Genomic DNA, 23,619 nt, shown 5'->3' with positions numbered 1-23,619 from the left:
CATTGCAATAGTGATCATTCGATCACAACTGCAAAGCTCAGGCTTTTTCACTGTATGAGGTGATTTAATGCAGTTTAAAGTCCAGCCGTCATCCCCCCCATCTCTCCTAACCGGAGCTCTGTACCTCCGTATGAGCTCTGCCAGTTTGAAAATGTGCAGAAGTTTGAGCTTTGCACCTGTGATCGAGTGATCACGATTGCAATGCTTTCCAGGCTTGAATGCAAATATTAAAGAAATGCATTTTTTTATATATTATTAATTATGCATTTCTTTCATTTTTGCAAAAGGTGAACTTATCCTTTAAATAAGGCTGTTGCGTTTTATCATCTATTCAGATGCTGGGTGGTTGCTGTTGGAAACATATATACTTTTATTCCCACCTTTTTTATAAATCAAGTCTGTGAAGTAAGATTAAAGAGGATATCTGGGGGAAAATGTTTTTACTTGGGCACTAGGGTAACATATTGGGATCTCCAACTCCTACATCCCTCCTAAAAATTTGACTTGTGAAATACAGGCAGTCCCCGAGTTACAAACACCCGATTTACATACGATCCCTACTTACAAACGGAGGCTATTACTGTACAGCAGGGGGTCCCAGGTTGCAGCCAAAGTGTACTGCGCAGCATTTCAGTAGTTGTAATGCTACCGCGCTCGTGCCGACGAGGAGTGCCCGCCTTTTTGGGTCTGGTTCGTAATATTGCACATATATTACGGGAAGTTGGCCCTTGTTAGATGTGCAGACGAGGGGTGCCAGCCTCTTCGTCTGGGTCACTGTGAGGTTTATACTGCTGCCTGTATCCTCATTAGAAAGGTTTAAATATCACTTCCTGTCCTTGAGACAACAGGAAGTGAGAGGAAATCTACCACTAGGAAGGGAAATTCACTCCTGTAAGAGTTATCATGGGAAAATGGTGTCTCCACTGAAGCTTTATCACCAATCCTTGTTTCCACGACAACCGAAAATGTTCAAAATCCAATTGCCACAGGAACAGAAAATGAGGTGAAATCTTCTGAACAGGGGCATACACAGCAAAACAAATGCTACCTTACAGGGGTTAACCCTTCCCTCTGCTTTCCAAAACTATTTTTTTTTGCTGGAGTTACACTTAAATAATTTACCTGTTCCACCTTGCATACAAATTCAACTTAAGAACAAACCTACAGAACCTGTCTTGTTCGTAACCCGGGGACTCCCTGTACAAGACTAGAAGCGAATACAATACTCAAGTAAGCACAACTGTATTTTATGATTGACACAGTGCCAGGTTGCACCAGTAGTTGTTACTGCAAATTAAAATAATTTTTTTCCATTTCCCAAGCAAATAAACTTCAGCATCAAATCTACTAAGTGCATTTGCCCAAAATGTACAGCCTAAGCTTTCTAAACAGCACTGTTATCTGTCTACAGATTTTGCCATTTTGCCAAAAGTCAACAGCTAAGCCATCATCTCCATCTCTAACTAGTCCCCTTTGAGACCTATGCAGAAAGCAGTGACAAGTGACTGTCATAAGAAGGGCAGTGGTGTCTTTGACATGTGGGCTATGATTGTCAGCTTGGCTTCAACTTTTTCATGTTGTGTAAAATGCAAGCGGACAGCATCCAAGGGAATAACTGGGTCTCAGGACAGACTAGAGCAAAGTTCACTGTTCACTGAATAGGCACCAGTGAGTTATTCATAAACTGAATTGTTCATATTTGGCAGCAATTTCTGTAAACATTGGCAAATGAAAGGGCTGCTTTAAATCTATAATTTTAGCGCTTTATAGGCTGTGAAGATAGATATGTGGTAGCTGCCATTGATGACTTGTTTCAGTATAAAGGATATACAGTGGCTAAGTTGCGAAACTACCCCACACATAAGCCACAGAAATTATATAGATGACTAAGCTATCCTGTGTATCAGTTCCAGCGCAATGACTCACCAGGTGGTGAAGACAAGTTCAGAATTGCAGCTCCAGAGTTTACACGCTTGAAAATTGTTGGCAAAGAAAGCTCCATATTCTGTCCTTACAGGTTTCTTTTTAAATTAGCCTATTTCCACATTGCCTTTAAATCTCTGCAACACATTCACATTTCCCAAGGTTTTATTCTTTTAAAAAAGCTTAAATTACATAAGAACACCTGGTGATCTTGTAAGAATTTCAGGGAGCTCCTAAGTTCGTTTTGTTGGATAATAAGACTGCCTCTGTTGCATTTAAATCCCAAGCAGCATCTGCCAGTCATGCCTGAGCTCCACTACATGGCATACATTGATTTTTTTTGCAAGTAAAACAATGTTGCTGCCTTGACTCCAAGGAACCAGCCCACACACTTTGTGTGAGGAAAGGGCTCTTGAAAGATCTAGTTCTTGGGGATGTACCTTTGTCAGTAGGAACTGATGTAGGGCACCCAGCTGATCTTCCTCCCAGCAGCTGCCCCTGCCAAGAATTTTACAACCCTGGTGATGACATCAGAGGAAGAAGTAAAAGCTCTTTCGTGCTGCAGGCACTCAATATAGATAAACAAAATGTAATACTGCCACATTAGTAGGGGAGGGCAAGGTTTGGCAATAAATTTGAGTTGTGCCAATACAAATCCTTTAACCCTTTCTCTACCACCACCGTAAGGGATATGGTGGCACAGAACCCCTTACAGCTGGCCAGTTCGATATCCCTTACGTTGCATGCATTCCATACTCTGCTATAAGCTTATGGTTGTTTCAGCCCCACTGTGCACCAGTAAACATCTCCTTTCTGGGTCCCATGCACAGCTCCATGTCTTTACTGTGCCCTCTGATTCCTTGTTGCTCTTCCCCCGCCTATAGCAGTGGAGACAGTGGACTGTGCAGGGAAGAAGAAGCGGGCACCTGACGGGGGATCAGATCCTTCAGCATTTCAAGTAGAGGATAGATAAATCTGTAAAAATTACAACCCAGATAGTCCGTGCTGATCACCCTAGTGCCTAGGTATTCATTGTACACTAATAGAGGGTGTGTATGTTTGTATTTGTGCAAGTGTACTTACCTATCTGTCCACCTATCTGAGCATCAGCTGCTAACACAGGCAGCCATCACTCTCTACCTGCTGAAATGTATTTTAGTTCCCGGACAGTGAAAAGGATTCTGCTTCAGTATGAGTGGCATGAATGGCCTAACCACGTCCAGTTTCTAACTTTAGTTTTAAAGCTTAACTTAAAGAGGAACTTTAACCATATGTTCAACATAACAACAAAGGCGCCTTAAGAAATTTTTAGTAATGACAATCTACAAGCACATACGTCTAGATAATTGCTGGCTTTTTATTTTTTGCTTGCCTTATTTTTTTCCCCACTCTTCTCACAATGGCCATTTTAACTAAGGGCAGGTTACTAGATCTACCTTTACTTCCTGGAACTCTGGCCCATGTGACTAGGACATGTGACCATGTACATCATCTCAGGGGAGGAAAATGCCTTTCGATGAGATCTCGTGAGATTACAGATGAGATTTCACAGCAATGCACAGCTGATATAACCTTCCCAGGATGCAACGCTTGGGCACAATTACATCATTTGTGCCAAAGTAGACCTATGGGTGTGGAAAAAAATAAATTTGCTTGTTTAGCTAATGAATGTAAGATGATTTAATATCCGCATGCAGAGCTGTAAGCTGATGGGATTTTTAGTCAAAGGGGGCAAAGTTCCACTGTAAGTATAATTTACATAAATGAATGCAGCTCTGTATTAACACATCATTAAATACATTGTTTAAATGCAAGCAGTGTAAGTACCTAAATTTGACCCAGCACCATCCTTGAAGTGCCTGAAGATTGAGAGGAAAAAACAAAAGGAGAAACTAATCAGTTCATGTGCCAACAAGACGCTGATAGGAAGAGAAAGCAGAGTGGCAGAGAGATGAGCTCATCACTGTGCTGCTTTTCCTTTCACTGTCCAGTTACAGGAAGATAGGGAAAGAAGAGTGCACTGGCATAGTGTAGCAGACCTCTTTAATGATGACTAAAATGTATGTAATATTCTCATAATTAGAAATGTTGCATCCCTCACATAGCAGAGAATATACTGCGTATGTTGAGTCTCAATCAAGCTTTCCAGGGAATATAGATGAACCCAACGAAGGATCTGTGGATGGAACCGGCACCTGCAGTATAGAGCTCTGGTGATTAGGGCACTGTCTCCAGCTCCCGGGCTGGGCTGTACCTACACTATACGCTGCCTGAGGCTGAGAGGCATTGTGCTGTCAGTGTATGGTTGTTCCGGGTGGGAGAGTGCTATCAGTAAATGGTTGTTCCAGGGGGGGGACCTTGGGTGGGGGGCACATGCTCAGCATCTCTGTCCTGTGTCCTGCCCTGCTTACTGACGTCACTGGTTGAGCATCCCACTCAGCTGCTGACAACCAGTGACGTTAATGAGCTGGAAGGGAAGCTGTGGCCACCCCCCACACCTGCCGCCCCCTGTAAGATGCCACCGCCTCAGGCTGCCTCATTGTAGGGACAGCACTGCTCCTAGGTGTCTCCTGTAGCTCCTCCTCCCATCCACTGCTGTATCTCCTTAGTGTATGTCAAGTCAATCAGGAACACATTTTGGGGTAACTGCCTAAGCTTGGAAGCTGGAGCAATTATCTCTCTAATATTTGTGGCATGGTATTATTAGGGACATTTTCTTCTATTTTAGTTGTGGACATTTAGCTGATTATTTTGTTGTGTGCACATTTAGCATCTTGTGCACAACTTTATCATCCGTACCATTTTATTAGTTTGTGTTACAGTTTTTAAGCCCTCACAGACAGGGCCCTCCTTACCATCTTGTCTTGAATTGTATTGTGATTGTAATGTCTTCCTTATATTGTAAAGCTCTACGCAAACTGGTGGCGCTATATAAATCCTGTATAATAATAATAGTTACAGGCGGGGGCAGGTCCAGGATGACCTGGGCTCAGGAGAGGTGGGTTGAATGCTGTTGGCCATCAGACTGAGGGCATCTAGCAACTTCTGGACTGAAGTTAAATATTGCAACAAAAGCTGGTTTTGTTATTTTATCTTTTAGCGGGATATTTTTCTTATCTATTTTAATTCTTTTTGGTTAGGGTTCTACTTTTCTACAGGTGCATTACTGATAGAGCCCCATTAACAGCACAGGGGCATTTGTTAAAATGAGCAAAAAGGAGTCTGCAACTTATTACTGAATGCAAAATTCTCAGCCTCAACTGACCTCCTAAGACATCGGCAACAGAGGAGCAGTGGGTAGCACATCTTGCTATTACATGATGCAGGAGGTACAATAATTCGGTCCGTTCACCACCATATGAACATTACCCATAGTGTCAGTGGTCTGTTCAGATAATATTAAACAGTTTCATACTAAATATAAATGTAAGGGTTTTTTTCCCTAATATTTCTTTTCTTTGTTTTCAAAAATGTCACTTTATTTCTGAGCCTCCAATTCAATTTCCTTTTTGCCTTCAAGATATTCTTTCACACATAAAATATTCAAGCCTGTTGACATTTCTAAAGTCTATCCAGCACCTTCCTGGACTCTCAGGCACACAATGATCTTTTACCATATTGAACAAATCAACATGTACAAGGTTATATAACAAAAAGAGTATTACAGACATCAGATCATTCTTTCTGATGTCTGTGTTTAATATTTCCTCCTTTTCTTAGAGATAACTGTTGTGATCTAGAAGGGAAATTTGTGAACGTGGCTGGGTGTGTGGATGTTTTCTGTGGCAAGACCCCCAGTTTGTGCCATCTGATATACAGAATATGAGTATAGTAGCCTAAACAAATGGAGAAATGTTTTGGGTAAAGCAAACTGACATTTTTATATTTCATGTGGTTAACATTGTCCATGGTGTTAAATCTGGATTGATTGATTTACTGGTTTATTGCTTAAAGCCATTTGGTTAATTTTCAGACAGTAAAGGTGAACATGTACAGGACTGTTACTGAATAAGAAGTAGGTATTTTAAATCTCCTGTGAAAGGGTGTTGTAAATATATTTATTATGGTCAGACCTGCAAGAATATGTATATATGACATATTGTATATGAATATTTGGAATTCTGAAATTCTTCCAGCAGGTGGAGCTCAGGGGCCCTTTGACATGTCCTCAGTGCTAACCTTCGCTGCTTGTTGTTTACAGAACTCAATAGCTGTAGCTCATATTTTATACATACAACTGAATGAGAGTAAGAAAGTCTAAAGATAAACAGCTTCAGTAGTGCTTACTCTTAAAAAAGCCCAGATTGCTCTGAATTCTGTGCACACTGTGTATTGTATATTTGTGAAACAAAGATATTATATATAATAGTAAAAGCAGATATAAAATTTAATTGTAAAACTATAAGAAAAAAAATTAATCATAAAATGACCCAAAACTATAATAGTTCCCCTTTGATCACAAGTATATGGGCTGTAAAGGATTCTAGTATATTGGTCTGTATCGGATAGAGTGGGCCTAAAATAAATTCCTGTATGTTATTATTATTATCATCATTATTATTATTATTATTATTATTATACAGGATTTATATAGCGCCAACAGTTTGCGCAGCGCTTTATCAAATAAGGAAGGCATTACAATCACAATACAATTTCAAGACAAGATGGTAAGGAGGGTCCTGCCCGTGAGGGCTTACAGTCTAAAAGGGAGGGGCAAGTGATACATGAGGAGGGAGCTGTGTGGGGATGAATTGTTGGAGAATGTGATGGTTGAGTGGTTAGTTTGAGGTGGGATAGGCTTCCCTAAAGAGATGAGTCTTAATGTTCTTCTTCTCTTACTAAAGTCAGTCTTATAGCAGTGTCAGGGACTTTGTTATATATGGGTTCTACCTGCACTATGATTTATGTACCCAAAAGTCGTTAAGGATAGAGTTGTGGTTTAGCAAAGTAGCTCATAAATCAGATGCTGCAGTGCCGTCCGTCCGTTTTTTTACTACGGGCGGACGGCAAGAGGTTAAAGCATGTCTACATCACTTTTTTTTTTACTTTATTAAGATTTGGGATGGCTATAACCCCTGTCAGGTTTTTCTTGTTTAATATTTTTATTGAAAAAACAATACAAAGCATCAACAAGAGAAATACAAAAGTGTTTCAATCGTAAAAGCAATAAGATTGGTAATATATTGTTTACAGTAACCAGCAAGTTACAGGTCAAACAGTACGGTAGTTTACAAAGTGTTGGATAAGGAAAGTAAGGCTGAAACAATAAACATGTTAGCTGCTGTCCAGATGAGAATGGGAGAGAGGAGAAAAATGAAAGAAAGGAAAGATAATAAAACATTTTCTTTCCATTTCTTTAACTCTTTTTCCCATCGACTTACCTTAGAAGAATGGTCATGTGACCATCACTGTCACCTTTCACTTCAGGGGCAGACTTTGTGCAGCATCAAACAGCGCACTCATGTCACAGAGCTTGTGTGTGTGTGCTGCTACTGGACAGATTTTTCTGGGTTCCAAAGTTTTCATCTAGTGGTGGATGTGTCAGGACGGCACCTCCTGTAGTAAAGGGGGTCAGTTACTCTGGATGCTGTTCAGATCTGATGTGGGGCATTGACAGGTGATTCATGCTTAAGGCCTCATTCACACACAAGCAAAATTGTATATTGCGTATATATGCGTCTATGCGCGTAAATACGAGCGTCTATGCGCGTATATGCGTGCACTATATGCAATCCCAGAATGCATCACTCGTAATGGAATTTTAATGTGCTGTACGCATGTACGCACGTATATGCACGTAAACACGCTTATGTGTGTGTAAATACGCAGAGATACGCTGCTCGGACGCATCTCTGTTCCATTCTGTTTTTGCGCATATATACGCTGCGCAAATATACGGCTCCATACTCCATGCATTCTGGAACTGTGTGTACGGAGCCATTTATTTGCATATGGTACAATACGTACGTACGCGCGTATACACACGGCAGTGTGAATGAGGCCTAAAGGTAGTGCCACACATCAAGGAGAAGGGCAGTACCACATTTATTGTCTCAATACTTAGATCAGCATGGCTATAGAGTGTAAATCCTACCTATCATTGCAAACTGGGGGTGCTGAATACAGATTTTAAGGTGGGCACGTGCACAGCATTACCAAATCACATTTTTATTTTGAAAAATAAATCCTAAAGAAAAAATTAATGAATAATACAAAATTAATAAAGTACCTCCTTTCTTGACATAATTTAAAACTGCTGCTTCTGTGCTAGATCAACTTACTTAAAGTTTAGGCAAATGTCATATGTCCATTGTGAGCATTGTAGTTGTTTTGTTTCATTAGAGACTGCAGTCTTACAGATCCTGTCTCATAGACTTATCAACTTAACATTTATAGATAGCTGCAGTTCTTGACAAGACAAAGTTTCTTAGAAGCGAGGGGATTTTATCGTTTACCTTGATGTTTTGATGTAGATCCAGCTGTAGAGTTATGTGCTGTGTTTTCGCATCTTGTTCCTTTAGCTTGACATTTAGTGCCATCTAGAGGTTTATTCGCTTTACTAAATAGTAGCTTTAGATTGCTATTAGATTAGTACAGTAGGAACTAAAACATTTTAATGGTGCTATATAAGAGATAAAAAACAACAACTTGGTATTAGTTTTAGCCTTGGTTACAAGTGCTAGGCCTGTGTGACTTAAATAATAGTCCATTTACAATGGTTACTTTTTTTAAACGGACTATATATATAATTTGTTTTCCATATACAACCCATGCTATGTTTTCTAAATGTTTCTACATGCTTGCCTAATGAGAGCATTTTACTTGCATTAAGTCTGTTTTAGTGAGGGTGTGAGCTTATGGAAATGGTATTTTAATATTGTTCAGATAATGCATTCTATGAAATTGTGATGACTGGAAAAAAAGATTTAACAGACTAACTTGTTTTTATATGTTACATGAAACAAGTCAACCCACACATCCTTTTATATGTGTATCATTACTGCCTATCCACCAACAAAGGGAACATGTATAAAATAAATATTGGGGAGGATTTCTTTGTTATACATACATACATACATACATACATACATACATACATACATACATACATACACAGAGAGAGGCTTGTGCCTGAATTGCTAGAATTCCCGTTATTGGTGATGCAATTGCATATCTTACAGAACAGAAACTGAAAGTCAAAGGTAATATTGTAATTAGAGGTGCACCGAAATAGAAATTTAAAAACCGAAATAGAAAAAATTGTCAGGCCGAAACCGATACCGAAAATGTTTTAATTTAATTTTTTTTTAAATATTTAATTTGTATTTTTATAAACTTTAAAAAATATATTTATTTTTATTTATTCCTTTTTTATTAAATATTTTTATTTTTTGCTTTACTTTTAGTGGCTATGGGGAAATATTTAGGGGTCTAAACAGACCCTTGATATTTCCCTTTTAAAATAGAAAAAGAGATTGAGTCCTCAATCTCTTTTTCTGTATCCCCTGTTATCAATGAACAGGAATCCTCTATGAGTATTCCTGTTCATTGCTAACATGACAATATAGTATGTTCACTATAACTACAACTATGAATGAAAAGGAGGGGATATAGATCACTCCCATTCAATCATAATTGAGGATATATTCAGCCATACCATATCCTCAATTATCTACAAACACTCAGCGATTACTGATCGCTGAGTGTATGAGCCCAGCCTCCTGTGACAGCGCTGTCTTCGCCCCCACACTGCTCTGCCGCACTGATAGGCGGCCGAGCGGTGTGGGAGGAGAGACATTTAGCCAAAAGTGCCATTTTCGGCCGCTATGTTTCGGCGGCCGATATATCGATGCATCCCTAATTGTAATATTTGTAAACTTGCTCGCATTACCTGTATATACACATTAAATAACAAGTGTTTTAAAAAATATACTTAGAGCTGTATTTATAGAAAAAAGAAATGGCTGCCCCTCATCCTGCAAAACTACTTGTACATACCTTCCTTGCAAATGAGAGCAAAAATGAATGTTGTTGGTATATCTTCTTTGCAGGTCAAATGTAACATCAGAAAAATACCACATTATGGCCACTAGATGGAGCGGAGTATTATAGGATATGAATACTTGTTTCCTGTGCTCCTCTGTTCCATCTAGTGGCTATAATGCAGTAATTTTCAAACTAAATACTTTCAAGCTAGAAAGAAAATATACTAACAACATTCTTTTTTTGCCTCCATGCACATTGATTGTAATGTCTTCTTTATATTGTAAAGCGCTGTGCAAACCATTGGCGCTATATAAATCCTGTATAATAATAATATACAGGTATAGTACAGTAATTTATCTCTACTTGTAAAGTTTATTAAATTGCAAAAGCAAAGCACCACTGTGTTGTAACATAAATGTATATATCCTGAGATTTTAAGGAATAGTTTCTATTGAACATGAATAAGTCTTCTGATATTTGCTGGCATGTTCTAAAATTGACAAGTTTATTTTAGGGATGACTGATCCTACAATAATGTAATGCCCCAAAACATACATGTAATCATTAGAAATTGCGAATTATTCCCTGTAGGAATGTTTATTGAATTAAACTCCTGATCAAAGTCCTTCTAATAATTACAAACAGATGATCATGCTGGGAGAAATCCAAATCCTTCTAAATTAAGACACTTCTCCCACTCAGTATTGTGTTTTTTGTCTAACCAGATGTTGAACAAGTCCACCTTTAATGGACTTGGATGTGTGCGATTGAGTTTATCATAACAAAGATCATTGCAGTCTTCTGTCTTATGAAATTATTTTCATATTACTAAGGATGCCCTGATGTATATCACCCAGGGATGGCCCTGCAAAAGCCTCAAACGTTGACCATTGGATATAGGGTATAGCTGGTCGGAGAATGTAAGGAATTTCCAGAAATATTTTTCTAATAAATATGAGGCTGCCTACACACAGTGATTACGAACAGTCATTAGGGTTAAGGTGGAGATAAAGTACCATGATTATCTTGGCAATCAAGTTGGATAAATTACATTTCTTTCATCTAGTATAAGTTTCACTTTTCTTTTTTTTTTTTATGTAGCTATAGACTTCAGATAATGACTGAAGAGTCTGACCATAAAATCACTGTGTGAAAAAGTGAGGGTCAAAAGGGGAAAAAATACTTGCCTTCATTTCCTGAACCCAACCTTAACATAAACCCTAACCCAAAAAGTGAAAATTTGCTATGTTGTAGGGAGCATCTGGAAATGTTAACTGTACCTAAGTAGTACTCTAAGGAGTGTACCTTTTGAGTCTTGAATTGACCTGAAAAATAGCAGTGTATGTCCTGGTATGTGAGGGTGCCTAGGCACTCCTGTGCATACTGGCTCAGAGTTGTATATCTGCACTGCATGTATCTTCCTGCCTTTCCTTCATTAATTATTTGGATATGAGCTTTATATATCTCTCCGGCTGCTTCTTGCATATTCCTCCATCGGTCACCAGAGGGGCAGTTTTGACGTGTGGAAGCAAAACCCTATTTGCTTCCAGAATGGCTGCTCCCATGCAAGCACAGTGCAGAATAAAGCATGGTAAGTCAGCAATGAGGAACAGATTAGCTGCAAGGTGCATATAATGCAAAACTGGTGACTACTCTTTTGCCCTCTTTCTGCGCAGCTTCCAAAGGTCCTCGGTAAGCTAGTTCCCTGGCTGTTATGTCAATATAATGTCTTCTGTACTTTGAGTTACTGAAGCAAAACAGGTATAGATATCAAGACTTTGGACTTTATTTGCTGCAGGCTTGATCCAGGTCAGTAACGCAAAACGTATTGAAGTTTGAGGCATCTAGTATTTTCAGAAAGAGACCAGAAATGGATGTAACCCTGTTCCTTTCAGCACTGGTTTTTTTAAAACAATTGATATCACCCTAACCTTAACCTATAGACTAGTCCTATTGGTCAACCCCATAACTTAACACAGGGTTAACACTTAACCCTCTAAAACCTAAACCCATACCTACCAACCAAATCCATCAGTCCCTTTTATTTTTCTCAGTTTCATGAGAAAACATGCATGCACCGAGAATCCAAGTGTTCATGATTATGGAAATATATTTTACACATGAGAATAAACTCAATATCTAATGTCTATGGTACCCATAAACATGAGGTCACAGATGCCTGGGTATAATCTCTTGTCTCCAGGTAGTCCTTGTTTCCTCGAGCCAAAATCAGAATGCACTTGCAATCAGACAGGTTTTAAATATGTCCAATCATAAGCCAGTTTTGGCAACGTTTACACCACTCTCTCTCATTTCTTCCTGCTCTCCATTCAGAATAACTTGCTAACTCTGCAGAGTCTAGCTAACACATAAAGCTGGGAATGCACACTAAAATTCTAATAATAAGTGGGGTCAAATCAAAATCGATTTTGACCGTAGTGATGACAAAAATTGAAGGACCAGGATGGTCAAACAAACAGTATTCTATTGGTGAATGTGGTTTTCTTTTGGGAAGCTCCATTCATTCTAAAATCGAATGTGAATATTAAACCAAATTTCAAACAGCAGTCGTCAAGTTTCTGATTTGGATTATCAAATGTTCTGAAGAGATTTTTATGAATGTTCATAAGAAACCTTACCAATGTTTATACACAGCTTAAGCCAGCTAAGGGCAGCTGGACTGCATTAACACATCCAACTGTCGTCTAAAGTCCGTGGCCAACTTTGGAGTACTATCAGCCCATCGGATAGATTTACTTCATTATAGATACAGCTTCAGTATTTGTTAACACAATATATCTTAAACTGGCCTATTTTTTTATTTGACTAGAAATATTTAGACTCCATTTTAATTATTCTATCTATAATGTTGTATTGGTTTTAGAGAACAGTCTAGTAGAATATTGCTGTATGTATCAAGTTACCAGTGCTTAAAGGGGAAATTGCAGAGTGCTGCCTTCCTTTTATCAGGAACCCACCAAGCAAGCGAGTCAGTCGAGAGACCCTGTTTACCAGACAATTGTCAGCCTTTTCAAGATAATTACACAGATTGTTTGAAGTACATTGTAGCTGAAACCTGATTGATCCTGGCATTTAGAATAGATACTTTCCCCTTGTGGATCAATGTAAACAAACATTTCAGTTAATGAACCTCTTATTAGCATATGGAAGGAGGATTTGTCTTCAAACTGTGCTCATAGTTACCAACTACATCCTTGGAAGGGCAGTCCTTTATTTTCACACAAATCCCTCTATCACTTTTTCCAATCCTTTTTAGATGTGATTTGTAGCTCTGTATAAATACATATCCTATTTACCTACCTTTTTAGGGCCCATTGACACTACTGCCTTAAAGCAATGGGGGGCCCCTGGTTCTCATGCTTGAATGGATTTCCCCCAGGTATTCCAGTTTCCTCCCACACTCCAAAGACATGTTGGTCGGTTAATTGACTCCTGTCTAAATTAAACCTGTGTATATGTGAGTTAGGGACCTTAGATTATAAGCTTCTTCAGGTCAGGGACTTATGTGAATGAGCACATGTAAAATGATGGTGCTATATGCCTGTAATAAAATAAGTTGCAACGCATGTCCGTTGGAGTGCCATTCAGAATGAATGAATGGCACCACATCACAACAACACATGTAATATGTGTTGCAGTGTGCTGTGGTAATACAATGCAATAGTGTGACTGGACCTTCTGAACCCAAAATGTATGTATTTGTTTTGGATAGCGTATGGAATAGTTAAAACTTCTGTTGATTTTTGTTTGCCATCTGTGTCCCGAAACAGGAAATGATCCCACTGATTTTTCCCACTTTCAGTTAAGGTGGCAGTGGTCACCAGGACATATCAAGGGGGTGACTCTTCCTAGGAGAAACTCTCTCCAGAGAGACAGACCGCAATATAAAGCTTATAGGGGCTATAACCCCCTCAGCACTCTATCCAAGACTAGAAAGAAAATGGCTTTAGATACACTTAAAGAATAACTTAAGGCAGAACTATAGGTCTGCTGCCTTCGCCATAATGTTCTGCAGACTCAAGAAAGTTCTGCAGACTCAAGAAAGTTCAGCTTTAATTTAAATGTTATATATAGTTATTATAAATGTATAATTATATAAATAATATATTATATAAACAACTTGTTTACCCTGTTCATCAGGCAGTAAAAACTGGGAATTCCCAGCATGCACCTAAATATATATGGTGTACGAAACTTCTCATCTGCAGCTGCAGCATTGTGATAATTACTCCCTAGTTCTGTCTACCAAGGCTAAAAATGCTCTAGTTTATTCAAATCTATGGTATTCATTAGCTATTACCTCTTCTATATTGTTTTTACATTTACCATGTTGTGTAAAATGCTTTGACCTTAAAGAGAAAATGTTGTTAAAATGTTGTTGTCATGGTAATGCACCAGTACCTACCTTAGGTTTGCCTAAAATTAGACCCTAAATCAAGTGTACCAAAGATCGTCTAACCTGCTGTATGGGAAAAAAAAATATTTTACTCCAAGCTTCCTGTTATCACACAATTTGACAATCGAAAGAGTGTCTTTTTCTCATATTGGAAACCAACAGAATTTGGTGATTTAGCATAGCTGTAACTATGTTTGTTTTTTTAGATATTCGAAACTTGGAAAAATTATTACAAGAAGCCATTGTCAACGGTCAGCCACGCAGCCATCGAGCTTGGAAAAAAATACTGATCCTTGTTGAAGGAATTTACAGGTAAGATAACTTAGTAAGGATATGAGGACACAGATATGAGGGCACATCTGTTAGTGGCAGCTGTTTACAAACAAAGCCATGTGATCAGTGTTTCATAGTTGACCTAATGTCCATGGGGTCCATATGATCAGGAACCATGCGATTGGTTCCAGATTGCTAGTGGAAACCCAGAGCTGCATAGCTGCATGCTCCTAACTATAAAAAAGAATCTATGGGACCTATGGAAGGGGTCGTAGATGGGAAGTGCACATGGGTGGCGTCGCTCGCCCTCTTCATTACTAAGGCTGATTTGTACTTATGGCAGCCCCCAGCCATCCAAAGGGGTACAGAGTAGCCAATAGAAAATGTGCATATGCACTAGACACAAAGGCCATCTGAAAATTGTTTTGTAAAGACTATGTGGTGCCAAACAGGGCCATACAGTGATGAACTCTGAAGCAAGGCTGAAGGTAAGTATTTTAGTATGCCAGATGCTCTTAGGGGATTGGGGTATACTTAAAGGACAACTTCAGTAAATGTTGTCTTTAATGGCTCAGTAGTTTTTTAAGACTACCTAAATCTAAAGTTTTGGCCTGTTTTATGTGCACTATCCTTGCAATAATATGTGCAATTGTTGCAATTCTTATTACAACAGTTTAGAGCAAGAATACGTTTAAACAAGGGATGCACTCATAAACATTTTTTTGGTATTGAAAACCGGCCACGCAGGAACCCGGGGGCCAAGTCATTATCCGCCCCCCCTGGCTTCGTGATTGGACGGGAAGCCAGCTTCATGCTCCCTGGTGACGAGGGAGCATGGAGACAGCTTCCTGGCCAAGCAGGAAGCCAGGCGCTGAATCATTACACTCTGGCCAGCTTCCTGATTGGCTGGGAAGCCAGCTCCATGCTCCCTGGTGACGGGGAAGTGTGTAGCCGGCTTCCCAGCCAATCAGGAAGCCGAGCAGCGTGTAATGACTCACCACCCGGCTTCCTGATAACGGAAGTTCCGGTATCGGGATAAGTATCGGGAGCATTTGGGCGAGTACAAGTACTAGCCCAAATACTCAGTATGAATACTAGTATCGGTGCATCCCTAGCTGCAGGTAAGGTTTTTTTACCTGCATTTTTTTAAGTTAGTGACAAGGCCTCCTTAAATTGCGCCAGCAGCTGAGACGATGGCAAAGAAAAAGGTTGCATTTGATTTATAAAGCCTCTGGTTTTAATCATTAGATTTAACCAGATTTCCTTGTACCTTATCTGGCACATATTGAATCAATAGTGCATCCTGTTCAGCCTCTCAATTATATCCATCAGTCAGGTTGTCTAACTGCTGGGATCTGCTGACATTTTGAGAGTTTCTCGAGGCCGTGACTCCAGCATCAGCATCTGTAATGTTATCTACAGCAGACGAAACAATAGACTGACCTTTATCTAAACACCTGTCAGTCAATTCTAGCACATTATTACTACAATGACCTGCTGGTTCTGAGCAGTCTGGACATCCCCTCTCTAATCAGATTAAACGCTAAATAAACATCGTTTGGCAAAGCAGAGAGAAACTTCAAGTCTTCCAAGTCCTTTGATCATCTACAGATTCCGCAGACCACCAAAGTCTTAATGCTAAATATTGCTGTCTATTATATAGCACCCAGGCTGCTGCACAGCTGCTGTTTTCTTAAGAACTGCCAAATCTCTGTAATGATTGCAGTGGACGCAGTTTCCTCCTAGGCTTGCTGACTCTATGCATCTTTCATCTTTTAGAAATGTTTGGAAAAACAGTATAAATCTTGGACATTTATTCAATGGTATTAAGTCTCTAACGTGCAGCTGAATTATCAACAATAATACATAATAGTGAGTGAAGGAGGCTGATTGAATATACATCATTTGGATTATGTACTTCCATTAGATGGTGGCCTACTTCTGACCCAGGGGGACAATCCTTAATAGCTGCCCATGGAACAGCAGTGGTTACGGTTTTATACTAGTGTATAGTGTCTAGGCCAGTCTTTCTCAACCAGGGTAGCTTCTGGCTTCATCAGGGCTGCCTCATAATTTCTCAGTGTCATGCCTCTGGTGTCAAAAGGGCTCCTAATGTGAAAGAGGGGAGTTTGATGTAAGAGGGAGTGTCTAAAGGGAAGGTGGCTCCTGATGTAAAGGGAAAGTCTGATGTTAAAGGGGGGATTCTTATGTGAAAAGGGGGCTCTGATGTGAAGGGGGCTCCTATTATGAAAGATAGGAACTTCAAAAGTGAAGGCTCATGAAGTAAAAGGGTAGTCTGATGTTAAAGGGGTGCTCTGATTTAAGGGGGGTTTCTACTGTGAAGGGTCTGGTATGGATTTTGGAAGGATTACGGGTTTTTTTTTTACATTACAGGCAGTGATGCCTTGAGATTTTTGCATTCTTTTAGAGGGTTCTGTGGCTGAAAAAAGTTTGAAAAACACTGGTCTAGGCTATGTAGGCAGCAGACTGGGCCTCTGCCAGGTCAGGAAGCAAACATTGTTTCCTTTAAGGAAATCATAGTAAAATAGGCTACTATTGATTAGCACCTGAAAATGCTGGCTGTCTTGGCTGCAATACTTTCTTCTGACCTAGAACAATTATACAGCAAGTTAAGTCAAAGAGGAGTCTGCATAATTGTTTTTCTAGGCCAGTGACATAGAAAGTATCGAAATCATTTAATCAGCAATGGCAGGCAGACACTCTGCATTTTTAGGAAAGGCCAGCAATGGCATCCTGCATATATCTGTTCCCTTTAAGCTGAATAGCATGTAAGCAGTGAACAATTGGAGGATTTTGAGGAAATGTGCAACTGCTGAGCACCATATACGCTCGTTAATCTGGCAAGGTCTAGCCTCTGTATGCCCTTACTGTTCACACAGTATGGGTCCTGATGACATCCTTCTGTGGAGATCCTGGCCCTAAAATGAAGACAGAGAAGTGACCTCTGTGTCAGACCTAGCGCTATTAAGTACTGAGAACTTGTTCACCTTAACAATGTGTGTTAGTGATTCAAAACATATGCTATCTGAGATGCCCTCTTAGCAACGCTGCCAAGTCATTTTGCTTGGCTTTTGTCTCTCAATGCACATCTAACAGTCTGCTCACACTGCTGGAAAGAGCTTTGTTTGGTTTATCTGGTAGTCAGAGATTGTTCTGCAAGGCTTCTGAATACAGTGCCTGTTCTGCAGATGGCCACTAGAAGGAAATGCCATAAATCTCTATAGAACTTTGTTCATGAAGGTAAAGGTGGAAAAAAATGCATCAAATATTACTTTCCAGTAAAAGTTCAAAACTCAAAATGCTTACAGGCAACTACACTACACTGCCCACTAGACCAGCCATTCTTAACCATGGTTCCATGTAGTCCTAGGGTTCCTTCAGAGGTTGCTAAGGATTGCTTGAGTTGTGGCTGATTAACCTGCCATGTTATTGTGCCTGCATAGTTCTAGATAGCATTTCCAGCAGCATGATGCCTACGATCATCATACTGCATTCTGACCAGCACTGTACAGGGCATTCTTCCCACTGACACCCAATTCATTGGTTTTAGCATTAGCAAGGGTTCACTGAACATTAATATTTTTTCAGTGGTTCCTTTGGAGTTAAAAGGTTGAGAAAGGCTTCTCTAGAGTATGCACTATACTTCTCCTTGAAGAATGTCTATTAATGTAGCCTTTCAGTGGTTTACTTCAACTGGTAAAGCAGTAGTGCCATCTTTTGTCAATCATCCATTGTGTACTTGCTACTGTAATAGTAAAGTCCTCATACAAAACAGAAATATTCACCTTTCTTGGGATGTAAAGGTGACTGTCTAATCAGATAAGCTGGCCATAAATGTGGATGGAGGAATCTCCTGCTGCCTGCTATTGTATTCAAGCAGCCACAGGAGCCCAGCTGCTTGAGTACCCAAACCATCAGCTGCAGTCACTGTTTAGCCAACAATTTTCCACCTGGCTACTTCAATTTTTCTAGTTTGTCGAAACTGGTTGAGCAGACAGGGCCAGCTCATCATAGTCCAGGTAAACCTTGTTGTTGCATCTTGTATGAAAGCTGGCCCTATAGATGCTTCATGGAGGTAAACATGCTACCCATGCTTATTGCTTGAGTGACACAAGGAGTTTTGAGGTCATGGAAAAGTCTTATAACATAATAACATATAAAAGTACAAGGCAGCAGGCCACATGGATTTATACAGTCATCTCGTGGCCCAACGAAGTACTGATAAGGGTGGTCATAATAATCTGGCTACTTAGTGTATAAGACATGGAAATGTCTGCGTGGTCTAAAAAGAATTACTATTCTACAATGGTGCTGGATTATTTGCTACCATACCAGATGATTGCAGTGGGCAATATGGACGCCTTTGCTTAATTCTTTTAGTATTTGGAAATTGGTTCTAAGGTTTTCTTCTAATGTGCCAGCCAAAAACATTGTTGACCCTCTGCTCACACTTGGCCAAGCACTCCTCTTTTCTGGTGGAGCATGATTGACAGTGGGGTTTTTTTGGCATCACACGCTCAAGTATGTTTTCACATGGTTTGATACTGGCACATTTATTATTGCTTAGTGGAAAATGGGTGTCTTTATCAACAGTTCTAGGAAGTTCAGTCTGCCAGTGCTGGAGATGTTATTTCCACAGTAATACATCTGGTCCTTGTAATGTTCCTCTCATATTTTTCTTCTTCGTATTATAAGCTAAAACCACTCAGTATAACTAACTACCCATGACGGATACAGGTCAGAGGTTGTCAGCAACAGGAAACACTACATTGTTCCCAATTTGTTCCTGATCAATATATATCAATCAAAAGAAAAAGAAGACCTCATGCATTCAAGAATTGAGTCTTTCTGGGTGTTAGTTGACAAAGTTTCATAATATTTGCTTATGCCTTTCCCAGTCTTTTTTTTTAATCTATTGGTCAGTTAGGAGCATATAATGTGAATGATTAAGAGCATTGCTTTGATCTGCCAGGACAGCAAGAATTTGGTTTGATCTGTGTTATCTGCTTTTATTTAGGACAGTTTTAATTTAAAACATATGAGGCAACATCTTAAACATTATAATGATAATGCTAAATTGGAGGAACTAGATCAATGACGTTGCAAGGCTTCTAAAAAAATAAAGAAACCCGTGGCAACCTAAATAGACGAATAGTGGATGTAGTCAAGATAACAATTTGGTCAAATAGTTATTGAGCTTCTAAACCCACATGCCATATGCACTGTACTCGATAGCCATTGCCCCCGAATGACACAACTCCATCATTGCGCCTCATGCCCGAGTTGCATTTAACCTTGGGAAAGGGAGCAGATTTAAAAATTATTATTATTATACAAGGTTTCAAATACAGACGTTTGCGCTCAGCTCCTATCTAAGCAGCAGGCACTAATTCCAGTGATGAGTGATAGGGAGGAGCCTGGGAGTAGACTGAAGAACGGCAGCGTGCTATTTGTATCAAGAGATTTTATCTGACTTTGATTCATTTTTATCATCCTTATTTCTGAGTATATTTTATCCTATTAACATTTTAATGTGGTTTATGGAGCACACTATAGAGTTTTCCATTTTTGTTTCTGCTTGCTAAAATGGTTTAACCGAGTGGAAGCGCAGCAGGTGAGTCATTATTGGAGATAATTACAGACACAAACCGCAGATTGGAGGAGGGTCTGCCTATTGCCAATATTAGGTTTTATCCCGCCCAAGATTGAAAAAGGGAATAAGCGCTTATCAAACCTTTTATAATATAAGGTCGCTTTTTGAGTTAAGAGTTATTCTATGGGGGAGTGGATGGTGAATAGTCACAGAAGCACAGGGGATTGTGTTTTGCTCAATACCCATAAAGGACTGGGGCACACAATTTTATACTACTGCACTATCAGTCTATTTATCCAAGTGGACTTTTCTTGTGCATTTTACACTTTATATGTCAATGTTGCACTAATAATTATGTAGATTTTTGATTAGATTAATATTATCTTTGCAAATTAGCACGCTATCATAAGAGTGTTGCATAATCATCACAGAAGTGTAAATAAGTATTTAGGGGTATGAGAGCAGCACAATATTAATGTATTATAATACAAGATTTATATTGCGCCAACAGTTTGCACAACACTTGATGATGTCTGTAGATAACCCCATTACAAACACTGCAGGTTTACTGGACCTAATCACTATATGTTGGCCACCTGTTGTAACACAACTTTTCCCTTTTGCCTGTTCTAGCATGGAAGGATCTATCGTTCGTCTACCGGAAATTGTGGCGTTGAAGAAGAAATACAAGGCTTATTTATATTTAGATGAGGCGCATAGTATTGGGGCAGTGGGACCTACAGGAAGAGGAGTGGTGGAATATTTTGGAATAGACCCTGCAGACATTGACATATTGATGGGAACGTTTACTAAAAGTTTTGGAGCCATTGGTGGATACATTGCTGGGAAAAGGGTAAGAAAGTATTGTGGGTAATGCCTGACACAATGACCAAAATGTAAAAACAGAATATTAAGATTATCATACGGTATATGGTTCCTTACTTCAGCTTCTGTACCTTTTGTGCCCATTATGGACCAGAGTAATATTACTTGTCCATTGTGGGCCTGTTTATTTGGCGATAACTTTGTCATTGCTTAAAATAACAACAAAATACATACATTGTTTTTTTCGGGAGATAAACTAGGCTTGCGAAATCTTTTATTTTCTGTAAAATCTATAGACAAAAAGACATAAAAAAGATGCATTAGGCATACAAACCACAAACAAACAAGCCACAGATGGTAATCAGCGCAGTGAAAAAAGAAGCGGTGGCATTTGTCCCCTCTGTATTCTGTCTAGGGAGTACATTTTTCTTGAATACTGGGAAGGAAAGCAGAGTACCTGGAGGAAACCCACGCAAGCACAGGGAGGACATGCAAATTCCTTGCAGATAGTGACCTTGCCAGGATTCAAACCAGGGACCCCCAGTACTGCAAAGCAGAAGCGCTAACCACTACGCCACTGTGCTGCCCTCTATAAAGTATTTACATATTCTTAACAAAAAAAGAGCTTTCAAACAAGCCATCCCTAACTCTCTAGCTGTTTATACTGTAAAGGTATTCATTCTCTAAGATCACAGCAAAGACTCTTTAAGTAGGGTATCAGTGTTTTCTAACCACTTTGAAACATCTGCCGTTTGGTCACCTTAGAGAGCTGCCAGGCTGCCAAGATTCTGGTACCATAGAAACTAATAGGAAAACTAACATTTCTGTGTCTCTTTTGTGAAGTTTGAAGACAAATTTCTCCACAATGATAATTGCTACAAAGTTAATGAGGGATGGCTGTTTTAAAATGCATCATGCATGCCAAGAAGGCAATATAAAAAAAACTTGTGTTGCATACTTGTGCCAAATGGAAATGCAGAATATAGCTTACTATAGAAACAGTTTTCTGGTTTATTAAGTCCCCTTAATTCCTGTGCAGTTCAATGAGGTGCGTTAATGCACCTGTGTTGACTTGCATTGTGTTAAGGCAGCCCATTTAAATGAATTACAAGCAAATCTTATATTGTACCTATACTGTTTTGCAGACACAAAGCACCATAATGCACGGTAGTAACTTACCATGCATTGCAGTGTACTGTGACGCAGGTACATTGTTTTATTGCATTATGGTGCCATTCAAAATTAATGGCAGTGCCACTCACATAGGTGAGAAACCATATTTACAGGTGGCAAGTTGGCCAAATGTTAGTGCTTCATAAAGATTATCAGCTCCACATTGCTGCACACGTAATGTTCTTTACAGTTACGTTAATGCTTTTTCATTTACTTTCTGTGATTAAAACTCTAACTGATGGACATGTTTTACCTGCAGGAACTGGTGGAATACTTGAGAACGCATTCACACAGTGCAGTTTATGCCGCTTCAATTTCTCCTCCTGTAACAGAGCAAATCATCAGAGTGATGAAGTGTTTTATGGGACGTGATGGGTCACACACAGGTAACATTTCTTGGTTCATCATATTGACCAATTTGTTTTGAATGCATTGAGCCATCTTGTTTTAGCTGTGATTACGAGGCAGGAAGTTGGCTGCTGTACTGAATAGTATAATATTTCTTCTGGGATCAGTTTGACTACATGAGGTCTACATTGAGACTGAAACCTCCAGCAAAAAAGAGCAATTGACTACATGACACTTTCTACAAATCATCTTCTAAAGTAGTCCTGCATTAAAATAATAACCACCTAGAACTGATTACTCCAGTGGGTGGACTTTTATTGCTTGTTGAGTCTTGTAGCATTTGAGAGCCCCTGAGAAGGGCAAACCCACCGAAAACTGATAATCAATTCCGGATTGATAACAGAGGTCATATGACCATTGGACCTCTCACATGTGTTAGGGACTTCTGACTTATACACGTGGAATTATAGTCCTGTCATCTGCTGCAGCTATTACATGGGAATCCTAACTCCCTGTTAGATGCAGAACACACAAAGAGGAGTAGGGTTTTATAGGTAAGGACCCACAGCTAGAAGTTCCTAATAAGCACTTCTCATTGGTCAGCAATGAGTGCTCGCCATTTGCAAGTGCAATTCAAAATACAGAACGCAGGACTGTGCTGCTATGTATGGAGTACGGAGAGTACACCAGCATTGGCGGAGGGGAAGGAGTGTTAGCACAAAGGTAAGTATAGGAAGGGGGGAGAGGGGGCCAGATTGAAGGGGGGGAGGGGGTAATTCCATTTTCACCAAATACTTAAGGGAAAGTGGAATTACCCTTTTAAAGCCTAACTCCCCAACTCACCTGCCCAGCGAATCAAGCATTGTCCTACTGTTATTCGCCATCACAGCCCACGTTGTGTGCGGCCATATTTTTCTTGGATGTCATCAGGAGTTTTGGCTGTCTCTTCCGAGCACTGCAGCCGGACCAGGTGGCGTACGGCAAGGTCCACTGTGATTTCTTGCAGCCTCCTAGGGTATGTGACAGGTATATCCCAGGAGGCTGCTGGAGCAGGACACAT

General features: G+C 39.7%; 1 protein-coding gene across 1 annotated transcript in view; it reads left to right on the top strand.

Moving 5' to 3' along the window:
- LOC108785611 (serine palmitoyltransferase 3-like) overlaps window positions 1–23,619 on the top strand; it is a 113,505-nt gene that overhangs the window by 59,563 nt on the left and 30,323 nt on the right. The window contains exons 7-9 of the mRNA XM_018554723.1: window positions 14,533–14,638; window positions 20,847–21,066; window positions 22,471–22,597. Coding sequence (XP_018410225.1) covers window positions 14,533–14,638; window positions 20,847–21,066; window positions 22,471–22,597 — 453 coding nt within the window. The remainder of the gene's footprint in view (window positions 1–14,532; window positions 14,639–20,846; window positions 21,067–22,470; window positions 22,598–23,619) is intronic.

The sequence above is a fragment of the Nanorana parkeri genome, unplaced genomic scaffold (genome assembly GCF_000935625.1).
Source record: "Nanorana parkeri isolate BGI_ZX_2015 unplaced genomic scaffold, ASM93562v1 scaffold170, whole genome shotgun sequence".
NCBI lineage: Eukaryota > Metazoa > Chordata > Amphibia > Anura > Dicroglossidae > Nanorana > Nanorana parkeri.
Note: the sequence above shows the minus strand (reverse complement) of the source record. Positions and strands in the feature narration are given on the sequence as shown.